At 39.2% G+C, this 24739-nt stretch overlaps 1 protein-coding gene across 1 annotated transcript in view; it reads left to right on the top strand.

Moving 5' to 3' along the window:
* The first annotated feature begins 16 nt into the window (after positions 1-16).
* The window catches only part of ZCCHC14 (zinc finger, CCHC domain containing 14), a 50835-nt gene continuing 26112 nt past the window's right edge, over positions 17-24739 (top strand). The window contains exons 1-2 of the mRNA XM_009579235.1: positions 17-502; positions 13945-14068. Coding sequence (XP_009577530.1) covers positions 353-502; positions 13945-14068 — 274 coding nt within the window. The 5' untranslated portion in view covers positions 17-352. The remainder of the gene's footprint in view (positions 503-13944; positions 14069-24739) is intronic.

Raw genomic sequence — 24739 nt, 5'->3', positions numbered from 1 at the left:
GCCCTCCCCGCAGCGTGTGGAGTTCCTCTGTGGCCTCCTGGACCTCTGCATCCCGCTGGAGCTGCGCTTCCTGGGTGCCTGCCTGGAGGACCTGGCCCGCAAGGACTACCACTCCCTGCGCGACTCCGAAATCAAGGCCAACAACCCCGCCGACCTGGGGAGCCTCACCAACCTGACGGACGAGGTGGTACGCAGCAAACTTTTGGTCTCTCTCGCCCTGCTCGGGTCTGCCCACCGAGAGGCGGCCGGGGTCCTCTTCCGTACCCTCACCCACATCGATTCGGTCATCAACAACTATGGGCTACAACTCAATGAGGGCCGCACAGGGGATGAGTTCCTGTTGCTCTTCACGATGGCATCCAACCACCCTGCTTTCAGCTTCCACCAGAAACAGGTGCTGAGGCAAGAGCTCACCCAGATCCAGAATATCATGGCCAGCACCAGCAAGAATCCCAGCACCTCTACCCTCAACACCATGGCAACCTATCCTGGCTGCCACAAGGTGGGTATCCTGCTTTTGCACACCGTAATGGCACTGCTGCAGGGCACTGGGTTGTGTCTTCAACAACGATTTTAAAGCTTTCTTTTAGTACATGCATTCTAGTGATAAATGGCAGCCTAAGAGACTGGCAGAGATCGCTTGCTTGGTTGGTGATGGGCATGGTCAGCTGAGGGCGAAAAGAGGGGATGCATGGAGTTTTTATGGGCTCGTGATATTTAAGTGAGAAGGGGTTCACAAGCTGATCAACAGGCAGCAGTGTAAACCTTAACTGATTGCTTCTGGCAGTACATCTGCTGAGGGGACAGTCCTGCCAGTTGTATGGAAGGCAAGTGATATGGTAGGGGGAACAAACTCGTAATATCTCTAGATTCGGGAACAAGCATCTGTTTAAAAGTTTCCCTGGAAGAAGTTGGAAAGGAGCCTCTTTGGGAGTAGCTGTCCAGTGGCAAAGGCATCTTGGTGAGTCTGGGTTTTGTTCAGACGAATGTGATGGCAAACATTTTGAGTTTCTACTACTAAACTTAAGGAAATGTTGTGGTTGCCTCTTACCCTGAATCTCTTGGGTGTTGATCCTGGTGTCAGTGGTTCACCGTCATTAACTTCCTGTTCGTTCATTCAATTGCCAGCAATTAAGCTAGACAGTAACATTTTAAGTCGCACTGTTAGTAATTAGATATGTTACTGACTGCTTAAGTGCTCTTAGCCTGCTGCACATTAGGGAGTCAAACTGTATTCTTGACTGAATTTAACCTGCTTTAAAGTTCAAACTAAGTACTAGCTAAGTGGGTGCATGTGATCAGTTAACAGGCTGTAGCTTTTGAGGATGTAGGACTCAGTCAACAAATAACTATGTTACCCTTCTGTTGGGAAAAATGGTGTATACCTAAAGGCTATGAAAATCCCTATATTGGAGTACTATCCTAAATAAAGCTGTTTCTGAGGGCTCAGTACAGATTCCATTAAGTTGAGCATTGAATTTCAGACCGAGACAGAAATACATGCTTGGTCTTCCCCTGAATACAAATTTCCTTCCAATTTAGTGTTTCTTTGAATACTGCTGCTTTAATTGTAAAATTTAGATGAGTATTAGTAAACTTCATATTTCTCTTAATCTTCCTTTCCTATGTCTTTAAACAGTGTTTGTTCCTGACGTTTTCTTTTAAGGGGAAAGAACAGGTTATGGGAATGCCTCTTTATTCATTTTAAACCTCTACGTGAATAAAATATAGATGGAAAGAATATTTCACACAGAATGTGGAAGGGTATAATTAAAACCAGAAAGAGCTTCCTTTCAGATACTTAACTACTTGCAACTTCTGTTACTCAAAAGATGCATGGACCCTAGGTTTGAAAGGAAAGACTGCAGATCATATACAAGTTTTCCCAAAACAAGATGAGCAAAAAAAAGATAAAATTACACAGGCAGGAACATTTTTTAGAGTATGCTTTCAAAGCTTCACAAATAGTGCACGATTTATGTAGCTGAAAAACTCTGGCACTATTTATGTCAATCTAAGATGGACGGAGAATCCATCCTACCATTTTTCGTGCCAGCAATAAGGCATACAGGGCAGTCATTTGATTATTGTTTTTTTTTCTTCTGAACTCATTGAAGAGTTGTCTCTTTAAAAATACTTTTTTTTTTTAAGAAATTGGCTTTGAAGAATACTGGTCGCTAAGTAAAGAATAGTTGAGAGGGAACAAAAAAGGTGACTTCCACAGTCTCTGGAATATGCATTTTGTTTGAACAGATACAGGTTTCTTTTTTAAGGTGGTTAATTTTTTTTTGATGTTGATAGCTGGGTAATTTTGCTACTTTTAGAGTAAGCAGTTGGCTTAAAACAGGAGTTGGATGAAGCAAGTGGGGAAAAAACAATGTCTTTCTCCATTCAGCCCTGTTTAAATATGCACAAATAAATTCCAACACTGTGGACTTAGATCTTGTGATGTTACCAAGTTATGTTGTGACAATACTTGTGTTGTAACATCACCTAGAAAAAAACAATGCAGATGTCAAGAGAAAGTGAGCTGCGCTGGGCTGCTGCCTGCCAAGAGTCCTGCACTCTTCATCCTCTTCAGAATTGGAGGAGAATTTCTTCCCCAGACCCAGCACTTTTTCATCACTCCTGTTGCTTTACTACAGCTTGAGCTACGCTAAGCTGGTACTTGAAGTCAACGCTGTGTGTTAAATTGTATGAATGCTGTTCCTAAATTCTTAAGCGCAAACCTCTTTGAGCTCATCCTTAGAAAATGGGCTGGAGAAGTGGTCACCATTTGAGGTCCTGAGAAACTTTTGGAAGCTGGAATGGAGTGGATGTGTAATGGCATGCAAATAGGGAGCTCTTTGTGAACAGGGCTAGTTGTCCTTCAGCGTTTCCCTTGTGCTGAGTGTGGGAATAGGGACTAATGCTTGTGTGACTACCTGTTTTTCTGTATAACTAGAGGGCTGTTACAATTCCCGATGATTTACATTTAACTTGTTCATTTAGGGAGATGCAACAAAAATGTTGAAGAGTGCTCTTTGTTCTCTTTGCAGAAACAAAGCTTCTGCGTAGTCAGTCCTATTAAAATATGATCCAACTTGGTATTAGCTGCAACTTTTTTCCAGAGGATTGGAGCTTGCAATCCTCTTTCCATTTCCTATCTCTTTCACATCTTACAGTGAAATCTCTCGAAAATAAATTGTGTGTAACAGTGAAGAGTCTGAACAGTTGATACAAAATTACTGTAAACACTTCATGATTCTTCAAGTTGCTTTGGGGTAGGTGAACACATTTAAAGTTGGTTAGTGATGCAAACCACTGCTTTTTGCTGTTGTTTTTTACTGTCTGCTGCAATTGCTCAAAACAGCTGCCCATATCTTTTTGCTTTAATTTGTGCTTTTTGACATTATTCTTGGATTATATGAATCTTAACCTTACAGGAGAAGGTGTCTGTGGCTGGCTTTAAGTAGGTCAGTAATTATTAGATTCATGGTTTCTATTTGATAGTACAAAATGAGTGTTAAGTTTCCTTGCCCTAAGTAGGGAGAACACTGCCCTCTCTATGGCTTTAGTCTCTGTAAAGATGATAATTTCTGCCCCTTGTTTTGTCCTGTATTTTCTTCTGGTTTTGAATGGTGCTAACGCTTGCAGGACTTGAGTTGTGGATTCTTCAAGCTTTTTGCTTGTAGGCATAAAATCTAAGGTGGTTGTATAGTTTTTAAAAATTGAAGCAGTGCGAATTGTCGTCAAATGAAGCCCAGGCATATATCTAAAGAATCAGGTCTTTTTGTTCCTGGGACTAACTGTAATGGGCTTATTTTTAACTGGAAATGATGCAACTGAGTTTTCAGGCTGGTTTTGTACCTTAAGATGCCTATTCAGCTGTCTTTTATACCTTTGCCACAAAGGAGATAGAACGGTTTGCTGGCCAGCACTTAGAGCCTAGCATCTGAAGGCTCATTTCTGTGCTGATGTATAATGCTTAGAGCTGCAAACTGCAGCTCTCTTCGTAGAGGAGGTGGAGCTGGAAGCATTAGGGCACATGAAAACCAGAAGCCAAATGTCTCCTGCTGTACATGTACGAATCTGGGTGCTTTGATAGGCAAATTGTCACTGCTGAATTTGTGACCTATAGAGAAGGAAGAAATGACTCAAAACTGTCTCCCGACATCTTGAACCACCCATTCAGACTTCTGTTGTGTACGACTTGCGACAACGAACATCTTTTTTAGCTATAGGTGAAAACTTAATGGTTTTTTCATTCTTGGTTGCTTTGAGGCTGTAGCGATGGTGTCTTTACAGAACCCATTAGACTTATGTCGTGTAGATAATGACATATCAGGACCTACTTGGATACTGGCCCTCATCTAGACATAATATGAACCTCTGCATGGGCTAACTTTTTCCTCTCAAGAAGTCTAGATGTGTTATAACACTGAGGGCATAACTTCCAGAACTAGAGGAGAAGTTATTCCTGAATCTGTCATCTTGTATTTCTTGGAGTTCTTTCATCTACTCACTGAGATCATTCTGTAAAAACAGGGAAATAAGATAATGCTTTGGCTACTTAGTGCCTGCTTTGCTAGCTGACTGACAAGAGCTCTTCAGTGCAGGTAGTGCGATGATCTGGTTGTGGCTTCAGCTACAGAACCAGGGTCATAAATAGTAGGTCTGACTACAGTTTGTTTGCAGCTGAAAGGAAGTAAGAGTCAGTGACACTGTAGTTATGTGGCTGTTTCAGGTTGGTATCTTGTGAATGGGAAGAAGGGCTGTTGCCTAGTCAGCTTCCAAATACTGCACCAATGGCTATTTCAAGTTTATAGCATAAGATGCTATTTTTCACCCATGCTAATTCCATAGGCTCATCTAAAACTCAGAAATAACTAAAGACTATGTATTGGGAGCTGTGTAAAGCTGATGTTCTCAGGAGTCCATTTCAAATACCTTCACCTTTCTACACTGTTTGTTACAGGTGATTGAAGTTACATATGCCATTTTCAGAAATATTCAGAGATTTTTATTTCATCTGTGGAATGATAAGTTTGAAAAAAATATTACTTGTTGGGTTGAAACTGAGTCCTTAAGTCCTCACAGAGCAAGCAATCTAGCTATTAAGTGATCTAAGTCAGCTGCCTTTGGCTTTTATGATAGCTTTGTAGGGATAGAATAAATCATGAAAAACCTCATTTTTAGCCTCCTAACCCACTGAAGGTATTTCATAGCTTTAGTAGATTACCATGTTAGTAGCAGTTGCTAGCTAGGATTAGAGGTGTTTACTCACGGATATCAGTAGTTGCTATCTCAGGAATGATCTCATTTTCAAAAACACATGAAACTAACCTCAGGAGCTGTAGGGGCAAGTTTTGTAGCTTCCAGCTGGTGACGTGTGCCAATCTTTGCATGTCCTTTTAGTATTCTGGGTACTTGGGGCAACACGGATTGCACACGCCTCTTGATGTTCAAGTTAAGAAATGTGAGGCTTACAGTTCTGGCTCATTTCTTACTGATATTCTTGTTTGAAAGTTTTTGTGATTCTGATAAAATGGTTCAGTCTCAAACCAGCAATATTTTCAGAAATGAGCTTAACGTATAAAGGAATCCTTGGAAGACAATGGTCTTATGTGGTAACAGTATTAATTACCACCAAATTCAATTTGCCTAATCATATGTTACATGATGCATTTGAATTTAAGAACCTAAATTAGTTTGCTTGGGAAATGGACTGTACATCCAAACATCAGGGACAGAGCAGCCAAAAAATTTGTGTTGAGCTAATAATGATGATGTTTTTTCCATGAACTGTTTTCCCATTTTTTGCTCAGGCTGAATGAAGTTTTTGTTTTAAGAGTGCGTTCCACTTCACTTTTTAAATTTATTCTTTTTTTTCTACTAATTACCTTGTAACTGTTGTCAGTTAAGCAACATTGAAGTAGGCCTCATCTCTTCTGGAATAAAAATGCCTATTGTAAGGTGTTGGACATTTTGAACTGTACCAGATTTCAAACTGTTTTAATTGAATCTGTGTATAAGCTGTATGCAGATCCTGCTTGGAAAAGCAGAGCCAGCAGTAGTTAACCACACCTAACAAGCATTCCACTGTCTTAACTTCAAAGGTACTGAACAGCATCCTTGTTTGGAAGTACTTAACAATGTAGTTTAGCTTTTTTTTTAAATGTTTGAACTGCTAAAACTGAGATCCTGTCACCTTTTAGCTGGATATTAGATACAGCATGGCCTCTTTCTAGCAGGGTAGAGCTCTGATTCTTCCATGGACTTCCCAGTGCTGCAGTACCTGTGATACTTTTCTCTTAAGTATGCTTTGGTAAAGGGATGTATATAGTCATCTTCTATATTCAAATATGCAATGTCCATTTTACTACTTGCTCTTGAGTGCTTTTTCTCCTAAAAAAAGGCAAATACAGGAATGTTATTCCCAAGAGTATAGATGAGAGTTTCTGTGAATACACAGAATCTTATTATAGAAATGCTAGATCTAATTTGTCTGTAGAAATGAGAACCATTGTCACGCTTAAACTAGAATTTGACTTTACTCTTTAGCAAAAGAACTGAAGCAAGTTGAATTGAAGTTGGTCTCTATTTAGATTTGAAATGGGTATTAAATCTAGGAAAGAGTTGTTGATATGGTCCAGAACTGTATTTCTTTGCATGGGTTTTGTAATGAGCAAACATCTAAATTCCTTGCTCTTGCCTCATGCTAAAATAGAATTTTTCCTTTGGTCTCACTGGTATGATTATCCAATAATAAGCATTGGAAGGGATAAACTTTTTAACAGGTGTTCTGGCTAGTATAGGGTTTCAGGATTTTTGTAAATAGCTGAAGTGATCCAGAAATAATAAGATCAATTACTTAAGAGTAAGATCTTAATTTTAATTAAAGACCTGCCAAGTCATGATGATAAATAGTGAAAGTGAACACTCTTCATGCATATTATGAATTCTTTTCCAGTGTCGTCTTTTTTCCACCATAAGTAGTTTTATTACACTCGAGCCATTACTTAAGTGGAGATTGAGGAGGGGAAGGAGGGAGAAAATCAATTCAGTGAGTTTTGTGACTTGTCAGATAACTTCTGCCAACCTTGTTAATATGTGAATTCTTGCAGAAGAGACTGGAGTGGCAATGAACCATTCTACCAGGGAAAGGCTTATGGTATCATTGCTTGGGTTATACATCAGCAGATTTTAGAATTGCTGCTTTGACTATGCTTTTACCTCCCAAATGTATGTACTGGCCCTGTGGGGGCAATTTCTCACCCATATGGTGGCAACATAAGTATGGTAGCTCTAAAGTCACGTAGTACTAACATTTTAAAGGCAGATGTCATAAAGGGCTAAAGGCTTGTATAGCATATAGGACCATGCTACACTTTGAGATCTCTTGGGAAGTTTAAGGCAATCTTCCCTTCTGGTGGCTATGCTTTTAGCTTTTGGTAGCATTCGGGTGAAGAAACAGGGACATACTTGTACATCAGTGCTGGGATAGAGAACATTAGTATCTCTTTCAAGGTCTGGTTATAAGCAGTTATCTGTTTTGATTTTGAGGTGTTTTTAATGATTGGTTTGTAAAATTCAGATTTGATTTCTTTTTTGCTTTGAAGAAAAAACAAAATGTCTTTGTTGTCATCTGTCTCTCTTGAAATATGCCTGATGCACCAGAAGTCTAGAATTAAAGTACCTTGAATTAGCACAGTGTGAGTGAACTGGTTGCCGTTGCAGCCTGTCCAGTAAGCGATAGTAAATCATGGAAGATCAGGTAGACGAAACAGGCTGTTGTTTTGTAGCTTATTTGTATTAATACTTGGTTTTTTCTGTTGCCTTTTATAGGGAGTTTTTAGAGTTCAAACTTTAACTCAGTGTATCTTTTCAGTGGGAAATCCCACATATTCTGCCTGTTTGGCAAGCTCATATGGTTAACTGTTGGAGACTGTGTAATGGTGGCAGAAAACATTGCATTAGCTAATATTAAAGAATTCTGAAACTTCTGTGCAGAGCACAGCTTCACTTGTTTGGCTTCCGGGGTGAGTGCACATCTTTGCACAAACTAGAGTTGCCGGGTGTTTTCAAATGCTTCTTTTGACTCTCTGTTTTGAATGGCAGACACGCAGCGCAATGTAATTAAAGTCCAGTTACTCTCTGGTAGCTTTATGTTCCTACTATTAACGAAGTATTCACAATTCTTTAAGCAAAGGATTTTCAGTGGAAATGACTTAGTCGATAAAATACAACCCAGACTTTTTTGGTCCATCTGCTCTACTGAATTTATAATGGAGCCTTGTAGCAGGTGTGATTGTCCCATAGTATGTAAGTACTGCATGCCTCATTTCATTCCAGTAATAGTCTCACAGGACAAAAGCATCTGATCTATTATCCCATTTCACTGTGAATTGCCTCTTCACCCTTTGTGTTTAAAGATGGATACCTTTTTACCAACCTCCTATGAGAATAGGCATGGGACCTTTTGTAGCTGTTGAGAAACATGGACACGCTGATTTGATTGCACCTGGTGCTTGTATCTTTTTTTTGGTAGACCCTGGCTGTTTCTAGCACAAACCAAGCACTTTCAGTTGCATTCATGTCCCAGTCCAACAAAGCAACTAAACATGTGAATTAAAGCGTGGAGCAGTGATGAGGACTTCACTAGGTATGTGAAAAGTTGGGTGTGCTTGTGAGCATTCCTTAAACATCCTTGTGGAATAGTCCAGATCTTCAAAAGAAGTAGGTTTTTGATTTTGTTGTTCTAGTGGGAGGACAGTCAGATATTCACATATAAAGTAAATGCAGAACGGGTGCCTGAGGCTATGGTTTCACAAGCAGCTGGGCAGACTAATGGCTTCTTGCTACCAAGAGGAAGATGTTTGCTCAGTCTGGCTCCTCCTGGTTTTGTAGTCTCAGTAGATTTTGAGTTTCAGGTCTTTGCATTGGTTGCTCTTGTTTCTGGCTCAGACTTAACCTGCTGGACAATCTCATGCATCTGTAGACTGACATCTGAGTGTCAGCAATGCATTTTTTTCAAATTATTTGGGAACCTGACTTACGTCCCCGCATTGGGAAATAGCAGCTTATATGCCTAAGCATGCAAGGACTGTATCCTTGCCATCAAGCTTCTGCTGGAGCATTTTTGCAAACAGGATTTCACTGTGTTAAAGACCTTGGTGTTAACCTCAAAATAAGCTGCTGTTAATACTCACTAATATGAAACTGGCAGGAGTGAATGGAGTCGCCTGGTTTTTTTCCACCCGGACTTCAGTACACCAATTCTTGAGTGCACTCTTAGATGTTATCTGCATCAGCCTCAAACATGGAGGTCAGTTTATGATTATGAAAAACCTTTTTTAACGGAGACTTCAAAAGCAAGTATTGGCAGAAGCGTTTATCTGTGGGACTTTTCCGGTATATCATTGGCTGCTTTTGGAAAACTGAACATCATGTGAAAAAGTTTTCCTGTGTGATCAATGGGAGAATATGTTTGTGTGGCTTTTAGCTGCAGCCCTGGTATCTCACTTGACTGACTCATTGCTTTTATATTTTGTTCACTTTTCCTGTGTAATGCATGACCTACATTTCATACCTAACTAGGTACAGGAATCAGTATTTTATTCCCTCGGATCCTAAATCATTGTTTCCTTAAATTATAAGTCATGTTACACTTTAGGCAGTAAGCTATGTTGATTTGTTAGTATTGGCTCCACTTCAAACTAAGGCAGCAAATACTTCGCTATTAAACCATGTATTTTCTCTGTTCTGTTTAGTTATTTTTAAAAGGAACATATAATTGCTGTTTTGGTAAAATTCTTACCGCATTAAGTTTGACTTCTATCAGTCCTGTTATTTTTATGAAAGACTTTGCTGTATTAAATGTTAGGTATTGTCCCTGGGGAGCAAAGCTAACAGTTACGGAATCTGGTTTCACAGATTTACCATTTTCCATATTGACTTCCACTGTCTTGGATAGTGGCAGAGCCACTTCAGGTAGCAGTGGTTGAAAGAGAAACACCACCTGTTGAAGTAACTGCTCCTGGTGATTTTGTTGTGTAGGTTTTTTCTGTGTGCTTTTTGATGGATTGAGGGTTTTGGAGAGCTTTCTAGAACTTTTTTTACTGTCCCAAGAAGATCTGTGCCTGTTAGTACATCTCTGATGCTCAGAAGAAAATCACTGCACTTTGCTGAAAAAATGTTGTTTGCTGACAGGTGAGAAGGGGAAAATGTGATAATGGCTAAAATTCTAGCAATGACTTCTGATACCTTCACATCTTTGTCCTTGACCCCTGAGTCAAAGCAATTGTTTCTCTTCCTGGTTAACTCCTGGGGGGGGAGGGCTTCAGGGCGACATTCAGTGATCCTTCTGTCTAGCCCTTGTTGGGAAGGATGCGCTTTTCAGTAGCTGATACCAGTTTTGATACGGTCTTTATTACTGTGGAGAATGAGGCACAGAAGAATTCAGGCTGAGCCTCAGTTAGTCATTAGGTAATGATTAATTTTGTTTGTTATTTTCAGTTATGGCTACTACTTTAACTTGAAATTCAAGAAACAAGGTAGGTTTTAATCTGGAAAGTCAGAAGTTCATCTGTGAGCCAGATGCTTTGCTATGGAGGGAGTAGATGCAACATTAGAGTAAAAATAATTTAAGAATCTCTTCTGCGCCTATTTGAGTGGTGCATCTTCTAGAGTCATTGAATAAGCCTACAGGCCACTCTGTTAATACAATTTTTGAAATTTTTGAATAATCTAATGAAACTATGGATAGGTGCAACAGAGGGCTTTCCTTCTCCCTGGCCCTCTACAAAATGCTGTGCTAAGGAAAAGACTAGGTACAATAAAGAATATTTCTATTGCTTTAACTCTCAGGGGTTGCTGTTGTATTTGATTAGTCTTCATGGACTGTTTCTGCTGATGTTCTCAAACAATTTAAGTTGGAAAATCCAAAGTCTTCTGTTCAAATGTCTGATGCTGTGTCCTCTGAGACCTTGAATGATTTGTGAATTTTTCTGCATTTATAAAATGTTACTCCTGTGGTTTGTTATGAAATATAGCCGGAACGTTTCTGGCTTCTGTGATGCCAGTTTATCCATCTTTACTGTGGACTGTTCCTGCTTTAGAAAAGAAGCCTTTAACAGTTCTTGAACAGCAGATGCTTATTCTTTAATGGCATCTTGGCTTTCTTCAGAGACATTACAGGTCCTAAAAGGTCCAAAGCAATTTGCTTACCAGTTCTCAGAATCTTTCTCTCACTGGAATGCCTTGTTCTTCATTCTGAATCTAGTGACTGCTTATTGGTAGTTGTTTGTGCTGAGCCCAAACTAGGGACTGTAGTAATGTTCGGGTATAGTAAACATTCCTCCCAGAACTTACCTGACACTGAGTTTCTACTGAATTTAGACAAGTCCTTCCTGGGCATCTACTGTTAAGCTTTTGCCAGTGTTTCTCCCAACCCTCCCAGGACAGTATCTTCTGCAGTTCATAGCTGATGGGTTATTGTTCCTCTGTGTTTTGCTTGGCCTCAAATTAAAAAAAAAAAAGGCTGTTACTATTTTGGAAATAAAACTTTGATTTGCAAAACATTTTTTATTATTTTACTTTTCCTAAACAAATCCAAACCTTTGCCGTATTGGTATGTTTAAGTCAGTGGAAAAGATTATTTAAAATTTGGAATGAAAGCTTTAAGCAGTCAGATTCACTGGTTATAACACCATTCAGCTCACTAACAAAGCGCTCCATTTGGAACTAATCAGAGCTTTGTGATTTTTCTAGGCCAATTTGAAACTGCTTTGCTTTGATGTGTGACTGAATCAGATAGTATATGAGCTCAGTCAGTCAAGACATATGGGCTAAATTAATCTTTACCAAGTATATAAAAATTAAATCTTTATGGAAAGAATTGGAGGTTATGTATAAACAAAATGCAAATTTTAAACTGCACGCAATGCAATTGTAAGGATAGTGGAGAGAAGGGAATACAAGATAGGAGGCAATATATCGTAACAAACTGCTTGTTCAGAGATTTTTCTGAAACCGTGTGGCTATGTTCTTACTCAGTTTCAAGTACCATAAGTGTTTATATTTGCTGGTTGTTCTGAATATTTGGGACCTGGTTATTTAGGATAACCTAGTCTTGCCTGAGTCTAATTTTCTAGCTTGGTCTGTTACTCGGTTGCTCTCCTGAAATCTCCCATTGCCAGGGGGATGGTGGTGTCGTTGCTCAGTCCGCTGGAACTTCCCCTCAGCAGCAGTCCACTGGAGGGAGAGTTGCATGAGCTCCAGGAGAGAGACAGTGTGAGATAAGCTTTGGTAAAGACGGACTTTGGCAAGGAGATTTAAACTATTCCCCACCCTCCCCCCAAGCTTAAAGTTTAATGGCTGGTCTTTCTCATGTGAAAGCTTGCTGCTAAGTTTTTGTTATTGGTGGAAAGCTGTGCTGAAGAAGCTTACAAGTAAACTTTATTTTTGATCAAAAAGTAGACTAACTGCTGAAAAGGAAAGCAGGTACTTGTAATCCTGCTTTCTTCTGACACTCATCTGTCTTTCTGGATTGATTTCTTTGCACATATAAGCTTTTTTATGGATGTGAAGTATACCAAGTCTTTCACTTGTGCTACTGCCTTAAACTGCGTATAATCTATGAACATCAGTCTTAAAATGGACCTTACAGTAGGTAATTGCATGGAGGTAGGGATGTGCTGTTTCTGACTTGCATTGTGTATTCCAATTGATGTTAATGTGTAAGGCTAATGGTAGGGTGAGCAAAGTATTAGTTTAAGTGTAAATTGTCCTAACTCCTGGCACTGTCTCAAGTAATCACGATCTGAGTGAGCCTTTTTCCTTACAGGGACCTGTAGTCGCTGGTATTAGTTACCATGAATAAAAAATAGTTTCTTTTGTTATGTCGAGATGCACATTTTCCGCTGTGATTTGTGAAAGGCTGAAATCCATGTTAAATTCTAATTACAACTCTCCATACCAGGATTTCACGTTGATTCAGAATGTGGCAATTGAAATTCAAGTAATGCACTGGAGTGCTTTTGTTAGTCTTAACTACCTCTTCAAAGCACGCTTTCCTCTTTCAGATACTTAAACCCTTGTGTTCAGTCCTGCTAATGTAACTGTTCATCCACTTCTGCTTCTCATTACCTAGAAAACAAGAAAGTAATTGCCTTGCTTATGAGGCAGGCGTTGAATGTTATACTACAAGTAATAGAAGTTTTTTGTCTTGCTACATAATTGTGAATGCTCTTGCGGACAGCAGCTGAAGTGGGCAGTGTTCAATGTTCAATTTGGCTTTTTCTAATGACTTATGTTTGTTTCTGTCATTTTAAGTAATGGTGAAAATATGTTTTCTTACGCTAAATGCAGCTTAGAAGGTACGTATTGGGCAGTGAAGTCTGTTTTGATGACGCAGCCTTCTGCTTGGGCATTTTTAGTGTGCAGTTTTTCATTGAAATACGATCATGATAGCAGGCTTTTAAATGGCAAAGACAAGAAAACTAATTTTTTTGCTAAATTGGAATTCATTCCTTGTAGTATTTCTGTGTGGAAATACTTTGAAATGCCTTGAGTCTACATCTGTGTAGATAGGTGACATAAAAATGATATTTTCCAAGACCTTTTCCCCTAGTTTTCTTGTTGAAAAGTTAAGAACTGCAGTGTGGAGAGGTTAAGGGTCTTGCAATATCTCTGCAATTGACTGCTGTGTGACTATTGTTTAAAAAAGAATTATACTTTAAGTAGCTTTATAGATTAGCCAAGATAATCTAGATTTGTGAATAGCTGCTGACTAAAACTTCCCTGAACTGTTACTTGTGGAATATCAATAGTAACACCCTTTGGTTTTAAAAGAAGCAAACGGCTCCTAACTGCGTTCAGAGTGGTTCTGCTCACTCTGGAGGAAGGTGTGATGTTTGCGCATTCCCTCAGTTTATTTATTGGATTTTTGTTTTTTCTTTCCAGGTCACTCCAAGGTCCGAGACCCCCATCAACAGTGTCAGTAACAGTTTGGAAAACGTACTACATACATCAACACATTCCATTGAGGAGTCATTACCCAAGAGGCCTTCGGGGAAACACTCCAAAGGTGTGTCCTTTTCTGCATGCGTACTTCCAAAGGAGGAACGAACTCGTATCTCTTGATGGCAATTAGCGTTATTTTAATTGTGATTGAAGACTGGAATTTTGCTTCTTTACTTCTGGGTTGGGTTGAGCAAAGGAAGTCATAGAAGGGTTTTTGTAAGAAGTGTTAGTGTATCTGTGAAAAATGGCCAGTGAGAGACAAGTATGCTTATTCTTCTGTTGGGAAATAAGCAAGAACATGTATGTGAGAAGCTGAGGGAGGAGGAGTGGAGGACAGGAGAGAGAGCTTGCACCTTTCTCAGCACGTGTGCACCCTGAATGTTGTTACAAAATAAGTAGTATTTTTGTAATGTTATATTGCATGTTGACCTGGCTAAAAACTAGGCTTATCAAATTTGAGTTAATAAGTATGCATTCCATTTCCACACTCCAGGCTATGATTACAAATACTAAAATGTCTAGGTTAAAATGTGACTAACAGTATTTTTGTTTAATGCATACAAAAAGCACTGTTAAGTGAGGAAAGTCTTTGAACTGTGAGCTGCTATTTGTGTAGAACAGCTTTTGTGAATTCTTTGTGGTATTAATAAAAATAGCTCTGTATGGCAGAACTAATGCGGGGGAAATATACCATCACATTAGCAGCACTAGTGTATTGCCTTCAAGTGTCATTAAAAATAATGTCATGGACCATATAAATAATTTTTTTGTTTGGAATTGGTCTTCAGAGTTCTGTTTCCTTTTCTGCCACTGGCTTGCTGCATAACCTTGCAAATATCGTTTAATACCACATAAATGGTGATAAAGAATTTCAAAGCACATCTTCACTCAGAGGAACAGATACAGATTGGAAAGAGTTAAATGTCCCACGGAAATGTTCTTAGCTTGCCTCCACCAGACCTCCTTTTCTGTGACATACTCAACTATAATCCCAGTAGCTGTAAGTAGCAATAATTTTTTTACAGCAGAATAGTGCTGTAAGTAGCTATTTCCCCAGCTGTAAAAGCTATCAGGGTAGAAGAAAAATGCAACACTAAGCAGAAGCATGGCTAGGTTTGTGGCTTTCATCTGATTAAAAATAGGACAGGGTTCAACACTGTTTTCATTTGTACTCAGTGATTGCTATTCCAGTACCATATATGCCAAGATTAGTCATGGTACACTGAAAATTAATTGGGTTTTCCTCTGATCTGTTTTTCTCTTATAGAATACCTGCTTAGTCTTCACTGAATGTAGCTTTTTAATTTATAGATTGCCTTAGTGTTAGTTGGTAAAAGGAGTTGCGGAAGAAATACAGTTTTCTTACTAACTGATATTCCGCTTTCTGGTTCACCAGCAGCAAAGAATGTTTTGAGTTCTCCTTGATACATGATAATCTGTCTGGTAGGGAGTTCTGCCTCTTAAGGTTGGAGTACAACGGAGGATTATTTGCCAGCCTGGAGCTACCATTGCTCGCTTACAGATTGCTAATTCTTGCAGCAAACAGACACATCTCTTAATTTAGCAGGACCTGCTAACTTTTAACCTAGAGCACCCGAAATTCATTCCTGAGAGTATGGGATGAACAGGTTGCTTGGCCAGTTGTATGATTCTCATGTTGATATTTTCTAGTGAGTCTTGTTTCAGACAGCCTGAGAGGACAGGATTTCTTCTTGTGGTCAGAAATAGTGAGCTGCTTAAGTTCCTCATTCCTCTCTTGGCAGAGTACTGGAGCTGGAAGTGTCTCAGTTAAAAAGGCTGTAGCTGAAACAGGAAAAATGAGAAAGCTCACGAAAGGTGCAATATCCATTGTGCTTAGTTGGATTAGAGGCAGTTTGTATTAATCCAGTGAATGGTTTTAATCCTGATTTGTAGAAATGTCAGTAATATAACATGCTCTGTACATAGTTGAACAGTGAATGGGTTTGTAGTAGGCTTGGACCTGAAAGCTCTCAGTGGCTGTATTTTCCCTCATCCACACTTTGAAACTAGCTTTTAGCATAAAATATTTCAAGTTTTTACATGGGAGAGGGATGAGCAGAGTGGAGTATATTGCTGAATACTCTTTAACAAACTGTGGTGGAAGTCTGTGTGCACTTGTGTTTGCGTTAAGTGGTGAGCTGGAAACATTCATACATGCTTCATGTAGAGACTTGTCAAATACATAACTTCTAAATAATTTCACCATCCTATCTGCACAGAATATTGCTGCCCTGGGAAACGAATTTATGAAGTGAGTGTCAGTCTGAGGAGTTCATAAACCTTTCCTTTTACCTCAGAGGCCCAGCTAACCGTGGGAACACTGTCACCATTGGGGTGCTGGATCTATGCTGTAATGCCCAAATTGTTGGGAGTGGTGACCAGCTGGGGCCAAATCAATATATTGATGTGCCTATCAATATTTAGCAAAATTCACCAATTTCTCTGTGCTGGTCCTTCAGTCTTAGCTAAAGCCCCTTTTCCCTTCTGCGTGTATCAGTGCTAAAGCAGGGTAAACTAGATGGTTTCTGCAAAGTAGAGAGTTGTGATACTAGGAAGATCCTGTACCTGCTGACATAAGCATGTCAGGTATCTATGTTTTATCTGGACTTTTCTTCTGTAAAATAAAGTTCAAAGATCTGGCCTATGCAAGTTTAGAAAAAACACGGATGGGTATTGACATAGAAGGATGTGGACCTCTTCTGAAGTTTAATAGCTTGTAACATGCAGTATAAATTGTGCTTTTTACTCATATTTTTTGATCGGTGATTTAGGATTGTTCAAACCTGTTTTCACAGATGTGGAAGTTATTTTAACTGGAGGTAACTTCGGGAAGTGGAGACTTTCCCTGTTCTCAGGGACTGGCTATTGTGCTTGTAAGCTGCAGTCAGGCTTATTTACAGGTTTTAAGGTATTGACAGATCTCACTGGTCAAGGAGAACAGAGGCAAATACAGATAGATTCTTGTGTTACCTGTACTTGAAATTCCAGGAGGGATGTGTTGCTAGATCCTTCTGTCTCTTTTTCCACTGTTTCTAGAATGTAGTCAGGTTTTAACTATGGTTTTTACACTGATCCGAACAAAACAATCAAATTCAAATAAAGGTTGGGCATTTTTTGCATACTGGGTGAGTTGAATGCCACACTGTCTTCCTTGTGTTGCCCGAGGCTTTTTTCGCAATACTACAAGAATTGAACCAGTGCAAATATAGCTGCAGAAGGTGTTAGTGTCAGAAATGTTGATTCCAGCTTCAAAGATGAGATTTTATGCTTGCAAATGCTTGCCTGACAGGCACATACTTAGCAACAGTGCAGCTGTGTGGTGATGGTCCCTTCTATAGGCAGGTTTGTGTTTCCCAGCACAATGCCAACAAAGTCAGCAAACTTACTTGGATGGATTCTGATAAAGGCACTGAGACTGGTTGTCTTAAATTTAGGATTTTACCCTACATTTTCTGGGGGGGCCACCTGAAAACCTTTTCACAGTAGCAAGTGACCCAGGTGGTTAAAGAAGGTCATTGGTTAAAAATAGTATATTCACTAGCAACTTTTGTTTTGCAGGCAATCCTGTGCTGGTAGCTAACGGAAATTCAGTTATTATGCCAAAGTCCAGAAGGAGCTAGCTGACCTACGGGAAGTCCCCTTCACAGAGCTAATTTGTAACAAGCCTATGGATGTAGAGTTGTTCTGACCTTGTGTGGCAATTCCCAAAAGAGAGTATTATGGTTATCAAAGCTGAATGAAAAATTCAGCTTATTTTGTATTTTTTTTAAAAAAGCGATAGGCATTTCCCGTACACCAGAGATGTTATTAATTACCCTTACTGTAAGGTTCCAAGCAGACCCGATTTGGCCATTAGGTGGATAGCACTGTGGGCAAGTACTACTCTGTGCATGTGACATATTTTAGCAATGTGTTAAACATGGTCAGTGACCGCAGCATATTTTCCAAAAGCACAGTGGAATAAAGTACATTAGACCAGATGTTGAAGTGCAGAACAAAAGAATCTTTATAATAAAGGCGATGTAAGTTGCAAACCATTACAGTACGAAGACTGTGCAGTCTTCATATCGTAATTTCTCGTAATACTGAGTAAAATTTTGATTTGTCACAGCCTCCGTTTTAAATTTTCTGCAGTGGAAGTTCTGTGTTGGTATTTATAAGATGTTCATTACTGCTATGAGGCTTTGCAAGTGGCACTTACCACTGTTTTCCCCCATAAAGCAGTCTGGAAGATGGTTTCCTCGACTGAACAAGTCTCATTTTCTGTGAAGTGATAAAAATCCCCCTATTCTTGTGTTTCCTGTATATTTATCTTGCCTTTCCGCTGTTGCCACACAAAACCTCAAAATTGTCTCCAAGCCAGTCTGATTTCAAATGAAGCAACTGTTGAAATATGATCCTCATATAGTGAAGCTGAATCACAATTCTTGCAACACATGCATCTAATGATAGGCATAAACTGCTTTCTGTGGACAGAGAGAAGTAAAGCTTTTAGATGTAAAATGGGCATAGTAGGCTATATTCTACAATCTGTACTCCATTTAGTACTCCTGCTGAGCACAGTAAAACTTCCTGCTTAATTGAAGGTATGCTATTAGTCCACATGCAGGGTCCTGCAAAGCCTAGACAGTGTTCCAGGCTAGAATAAATACATGGAGTAGCACAGGACAAAAGGAGTTGCAGTCTGTGGACATGAGGAAGAACAAACTTTAGAGAAAATGCATCTTGGTAATGTATTGATGTAATTTTGGATTAATATTAAGATGTAAAATATATCCTTGTTTGCAGTAATCTTGTTGACCTCAGGTAGAATATGAGTTGCAGGTAGGTTACGGTGATAGTTACGTGCAGCAAGCTTTGGTATCGGAACTTGTTTCATTACAATAGTAAGCAGAAATGTGTGGTGTAAGCTATCCGGAACTTCTAGCCGCTATTCTTGCTACCCAATTTATTTTCCTTGGCAAAATGTATTTGTGTGGTCTTGCACTTTTTTTGTCTCCCACTTCCTTGGCTCATCCTTTTTCCACAAGAAACTAGACTGCAGGAACTCTCTGAGTTAATGGCAATCAACAGTCTTTTCCTCCTGAAATTTTTGACACCAGTTGTTCAGCCTAGTGAAGGCAGGGAGAAAATACAGGGGGAGAAAAAAGCTCCAAAATCCTTTTGGTTCAGGGTCCAGACTTTATAGTGCCTTGTTCTGCATCAGTTGTGTAGCTGGATTATTCTATTTTTAAGTAAATACATCATCTCCAACAATACTGGGTCAACTACTGTTAGGGTAGGGCTTAAAGAAATATTTAGGCTATGATAATCCTTCAGGAAAAATCTCCCTCTACCAACTGTATATAATTTTTCAGCTGTTTGTATATGTCTTCATTCATTTTTATCTCTGAAGTAGAACTCTGCTTCTGAACTTCAGCAGTGTAGGTTGTTAGATCACATACAAGGCATTGCATTCCTGACTTACTGTCTCTAATATACTAGTTGTTTTATGAGTATCAAGTATTTAGAGTTAATTCTAGCAATCAAATCCAAGGATTAGTGTACTTAAAAAAAAAAATGTTTTGATGTTGCATATTTTCCCCTGTGCTAGAAGATTATTGTACATTAAGAAATTTCTTGAAGCCTGTATGTTGCATAAATCATGCAGCTTGGTCTTCTGTAGTTGGAGTTCAGTTAAGGTTGGAAGTTTAATTTTGCAATAAAGACAATACTCATGAGTTTTTAAATTTAGTTTTAAAAAAAAAGCAAAACCATTGCATTTCATATCAAGTTTTTACTGATTGCACAGTTGTACTCTGTGCTTATGTAGGTAGGCGTAGAAGCCCATTTTGTGTCCCCAAAGCCAGACGCCAGGTTTACGTAGCTCACCCTTGGGCTGTGTCAGAGCTGGGGACAGAGTTCCACACTCCTGGGGCTGCACTTGGATTCTGGCAAATTTATGTTGCTAACTGTTAATAACTTAACTCTTGTACTTTCTAGAGGTTGAAGTCAGTACTTCTTTGTCATCCTTGCTACCTCCCTTTCCACATAGCAATCCCAGATCTCTCCTGACAAGTCTTGTTATGACAAGATACAAAGGGAGAGGAGGGGAGAGCAGCATGGGGGCTCTTCTAACTGAATGAAAAGCAGGCTTCTCGTCTACCTACTCACGCAATAATTGTCATAACCTGTTTGTGCAAATACTTAAAGGTGCTTCTTACTGAAGTTTGTAATTCATGGCCTCGATTCCTTCACGAGGACAGCCGTTTGTGGTTCACAGGCACTTTACATGAAGACTAAAAGGTCTACCCCTTGGCCAAGAGCTGCAGTGAGTTGGCTTTAGTGGAAAGTCATGCTGTATATATTTACCCATGGCTCTCGTTTGAGTTCATATGACAGAAGACTCTCTAATGCACATTTCCTATAGGCAGTTTTAATTGTGTAGATACCATATGCCTTGTTCACATATTCACCAAAATAATGCTTATATCAAGCATATACCTAAGGGCATTATCTTGAATCTGCAGGCATTATCTTTCATCTTGTTTGGGCTTCTTGCTTGTCTTTCCTCTGTAAAAGTGATGGAATCACTCTGCGTGGGCAGCTCTATCAGACCTTACCTTATTAACTGTTGAGCCTGTTGATTCAAATTTGACAGAGGTATTTGGAGTTTTTATTTACAGTAGTGTCTGGATAGAAGAGACTCATTCATGCTTCCATCCAGAGGAGAGGTAAGAACAGTTCAGCCCTTATCCTGTTTCGTCTGCCCAGCCACTCATTGTGTTTGTTTTTTCTGGACTAGAGGCAACATGTGCTGATTGTTGCCCAGCTGGCAGCTCAAGAGTGTCCTGTGCACATCACTGTAGGGGATGCAAGACTGAACTGGCATCCTGCAGAAGTAAATGGGTGTGCAGGTGTCTTGTAATGGTAAGTGTGCCTGGGGAAGGAAGGTAGCTAGTTATGTGTGTATGTTCAAGGAATATGTGGAAGATTTGGAAAAATTTAAGGTAGACATGGTAGATGTGGAAAGTCGTATTGTTGGAGGTCTGTCATAGGGGATATGGGGCTGGAGTCTCTGCGGAAGAGAGGAGACATACAGCATAGGTCCATGGGAAAAAAGGCTTCATTTTGCTCCTTACTAATTAATCTTACTTTTATTTATTCTTATATATATAAAGACTTGTTCTGAATTTGTGCACTGGGCAATATAATTTTCTTATTAAACATTGGAAAATGACCAGCTTTCTGTTAAAGTAAGGTTTGACAATGAAACATTGATTTTGAGTACTCTGAAGCCTGTTCAACTTGGTTTTAGTGGGAGTTGGATGATACTTCTGTTTATAATGAATTAGAATCAAGCTACTCTGAAAAATAAAAATTCTAAGAATAGTATGCTGGGAAATTCAGCTGTGCCAAGGAGTTTACCTCACAGTAATGCATTCCTCAGGCAGGCTCCTCATCTTAGATGGTGACAATGCAGTTGTCAATGTCTAATGTGAGACGATAAAGTCATATTTAATACTATTTGCCTTTTTCCATGGCTCTTCAGAAGCACAAGAAGGAACACTTTGGCATGTACATTTCCAGAAAGATTCTCTTGTATGGCCCGTTCATGTCTATGAAGTCCTGGAAGCAGGACCTTCTGCCAGTAATGGAAACAACATAAGCAACTTGAGCTTTTAATTAAAATTGCATTAAATAAGCAAAACCAGTTTTTCTCAAATCTTGATGTAATGGTAATGGCTTAATGCAGTGCATCTTCTGAAAAAATGTAGTAGCCAGAATAAAATGAGTTTGAAAACTTTTACCTGGTGTACATCTTGGTGGAACTAATGCTTAAACTTAAGTTTATACTGAAAAGCCTTTATAAAGGCAGGGGGTGGGGGGAGAGGAAACTTGAAATTTCAAAACTTATTCAAGGATAGAAAACCTGTCGTGCAGGACTTCAAGAAAAAATGAAGGTGAATGTTAACTGCTGATTCTTGTTTCCTGGCAATTCCTACTGCAACCTGATGGCAAATAGCTCACTAGGACTGGACATTTCTGTGTCTGCTGCTTGAAGATTGAGTAAGGGATGTGTGAAATGTTCAGAAATGCTCTGCTGTTCATTGCATCTCTTTAGAACTTGACACCCTTTAACATCTGGCAATATCTGTTTTGAAATAACCTGTTTCACTGCCACGTTAAACAGAGGGATACAAGAATTTAAAATAAATGGCTTGCTTATCCCATCTAGGCTTACATTTCCTCTAAACTAAATTGGACAAAAATACCGCTTTAAAGAAGAAAATAGGAGCGATTCATGTGTATTCCTAGAAAACCATAATGTCCCTCCCCATGTTTTTACATACTGTCACAAGTGTACTAATGACTAAATGGCAATTTTCTTGCGTATGGCATGCTTAAGAAGCTTTTACAGCTAGTTAGTTGTTAGCTGGTGGATGTTCTTTCCCTTTCCTTACCGGTTTATTGTTAAATCCCCCATTTTCCAAAGCACATTTTTCGTTTTTATATACCTTTACATTTAGATTAATTATTTTCTCCAAAAGGTGGCTCCCTGAGGGTAATAGGCTTAAAGTACAATAATTTTATCAATAGGTAGCTGGAGTTTTTACAGGTGGTTGCAAATACAAGTTAGAAATGTTGTCATCCCTCACAGATTTTTGGGTCCTAAGTAAATCTTAGGTTTCTTGCTTGACTTTTGATGTCAGCATTAGGATTCTCACATTGGGGCTTTTCTCTGCAGACATGGGAGGATGGCAATTTTCAAAAGAATCGGACTACAGTAGGGAAAAGATACCAGACACTGTAGGACTTCAGGTATCATTAGAGAAATTGGTGATACTGGGAATTGGAAACAATAAATTCTGGTTTCAAGTAAGGCAGTAAGTCACAGGAGGAGATGCATTATCGTTAGTACTGAGCACTGACATGACATATTGGTTTGGTTTGAAAAATGAGGAGGTAGGTGGAGAGGAAAGATGAGAACATGTCACAAAAAAAGTTGTTTACTTTGCCAGCAATTTTCTTTGCTTCCCCTACTACTACAGCAAATATTTCTTTACTCTGCTTCCCTTCTTTATAATCTGGAAGTGACCTTATTTAGTAAATGACAACACTTTATTTCCATGGAAGTGATCATGATTTCTCACATTCAGTATCTGGCACAAAGGAACAGATGGATGGCAAAGAAGAAAAAACGAATGTAATAATGAGAGACCTTTTGCAAATGGTAACTCATGAGTCTAACTGCAGGACATGCAGTCAGAGGGGAGGAAATTGGTCATGTTTTTTAAACAGTGTTCTCCTGCACTTTGACTACCAGCTGATGCCAACCTTGAGTCACAGGTCAGAAGACAGTGGGTGATTTTTTTTTTGGACTACAGATTCAAACTCAGAAGCAATTAGTGCCTTGTGTCCTTTGAAGATCACTGTGCAAGAGCTACTGATTCTTGTGTTCTAGATTTGGCTTTGCTTGTGATTTACTGTAGAGTCTTGTTTACGTATCCATCAAGCTAGGGTAATTCCTTCTTCACATCAGGGCTGGCTTAATGTTTGTATAGCTCTCTGAGAAAAAAACCTCAGGTTTGTGTCAAAATGTTTGGGATTTTTCTGATTGGTGGTCAAAAAGGCTCTTTGGATACTCTTTGTAGACAGAAGCAAGTTCCTCCCCTTTGTTTTGCTTGAACAGTTAGATATTATTTATGAAATTGTATGTGCCTTCACTAACTTGTATCTCCTTTTGCTAATAACCAGATAAGAAAATGGTGGTATTAACATTGGGTTCATTATAAATAGAATGAAAATGAAGAAAGAATGAAGCTGAGACAGTCAAAGCAGTGAAATTCTGTGTATTAATTCAATTATTTTATTTGCGGTTGTTTAGAGAAAGTCGGATTCTTCTGTTTAATGCAGGCTTCATAAACTGCATCTGTTGAAAAATGCCAGAGCGGAGCCAGATACTGAGACCTGGATTAAGAGATTTGACAGCTGTATGGGTAATGAAAGCATCTAAGGTTGTTCATGGGTTGATGCTAAGAGTAAGTTGAAGGATAAAATCTCATTTGGGGATTGCAGATAGTGGAAACTGGGAGAAGTTTAAGGGGTCATACTGTTCCAAACCTGCATATAGCAGGGTAGCTTGTACTTAAGCATTTGATGCTAGTGCTGTCAGAAGTGTTTCTGCAATAGAGGAATTGTGATTCTGATCCGTATGGTATCTCTGTTACTGTGTGCCACACAAGTAGAGGAGGAGACAAATAGTCAACTTTGGCATTGTTGAGGTGCTTTGTCAGATTTCATTTCTAATTTCATTTTCTCGTGCTCTTTTATGCTGGAAAGTCATAGGCTGTAATTATGCAAAACAGTGGTTTTGATTAAAGTAAATTTTTCCTCAGGTGCACAGAAATGCTAAGATAAAAAGTTAATGGTTCATTTGCTTTCTGACTTTTTCTTTTATCTCTCTGGAAAAAAAGCAGTGGACTTAACTGCATTACTTCACTGCCTGGAGTGGATGCATTTCATCAGTGTATGGTGCGGATGCTATTTTTAACAGTAACTCAAAGGGGTAGCCCTGCTAAAATTACATCATTAATATACACAGCTGAAAGGAAATGCCATAAAACACAATACCTTCGAAGATTGTGTTTTCCTCTTCTGTGGATGAATTACTCAATGTGTATCATTCAAGCAGAGATTACAGTTGGACCACCCTATTTGCAAAGCATTCAGA

Source organism: Fulmarus glacialis, unplaced genomic scaffold, assembly GCF_000690835.1.
Source record: "Fulmarus glacialis isolate BGI_N327 unplaced genomic scaffold, ASM69083v1 scaffold11236, whole genome shotgun sequence".
In the NCBI taxonomy this organism is placed as follows: Eukaryota; Metazoa; Chordata; class Aves; order Procellariiformes; family Procellariidae; genus Fulmarus; species Fulmarus glacialis.
This window is presented reverse-complemented; position numbering and strand designations above follow the sequence as displayed.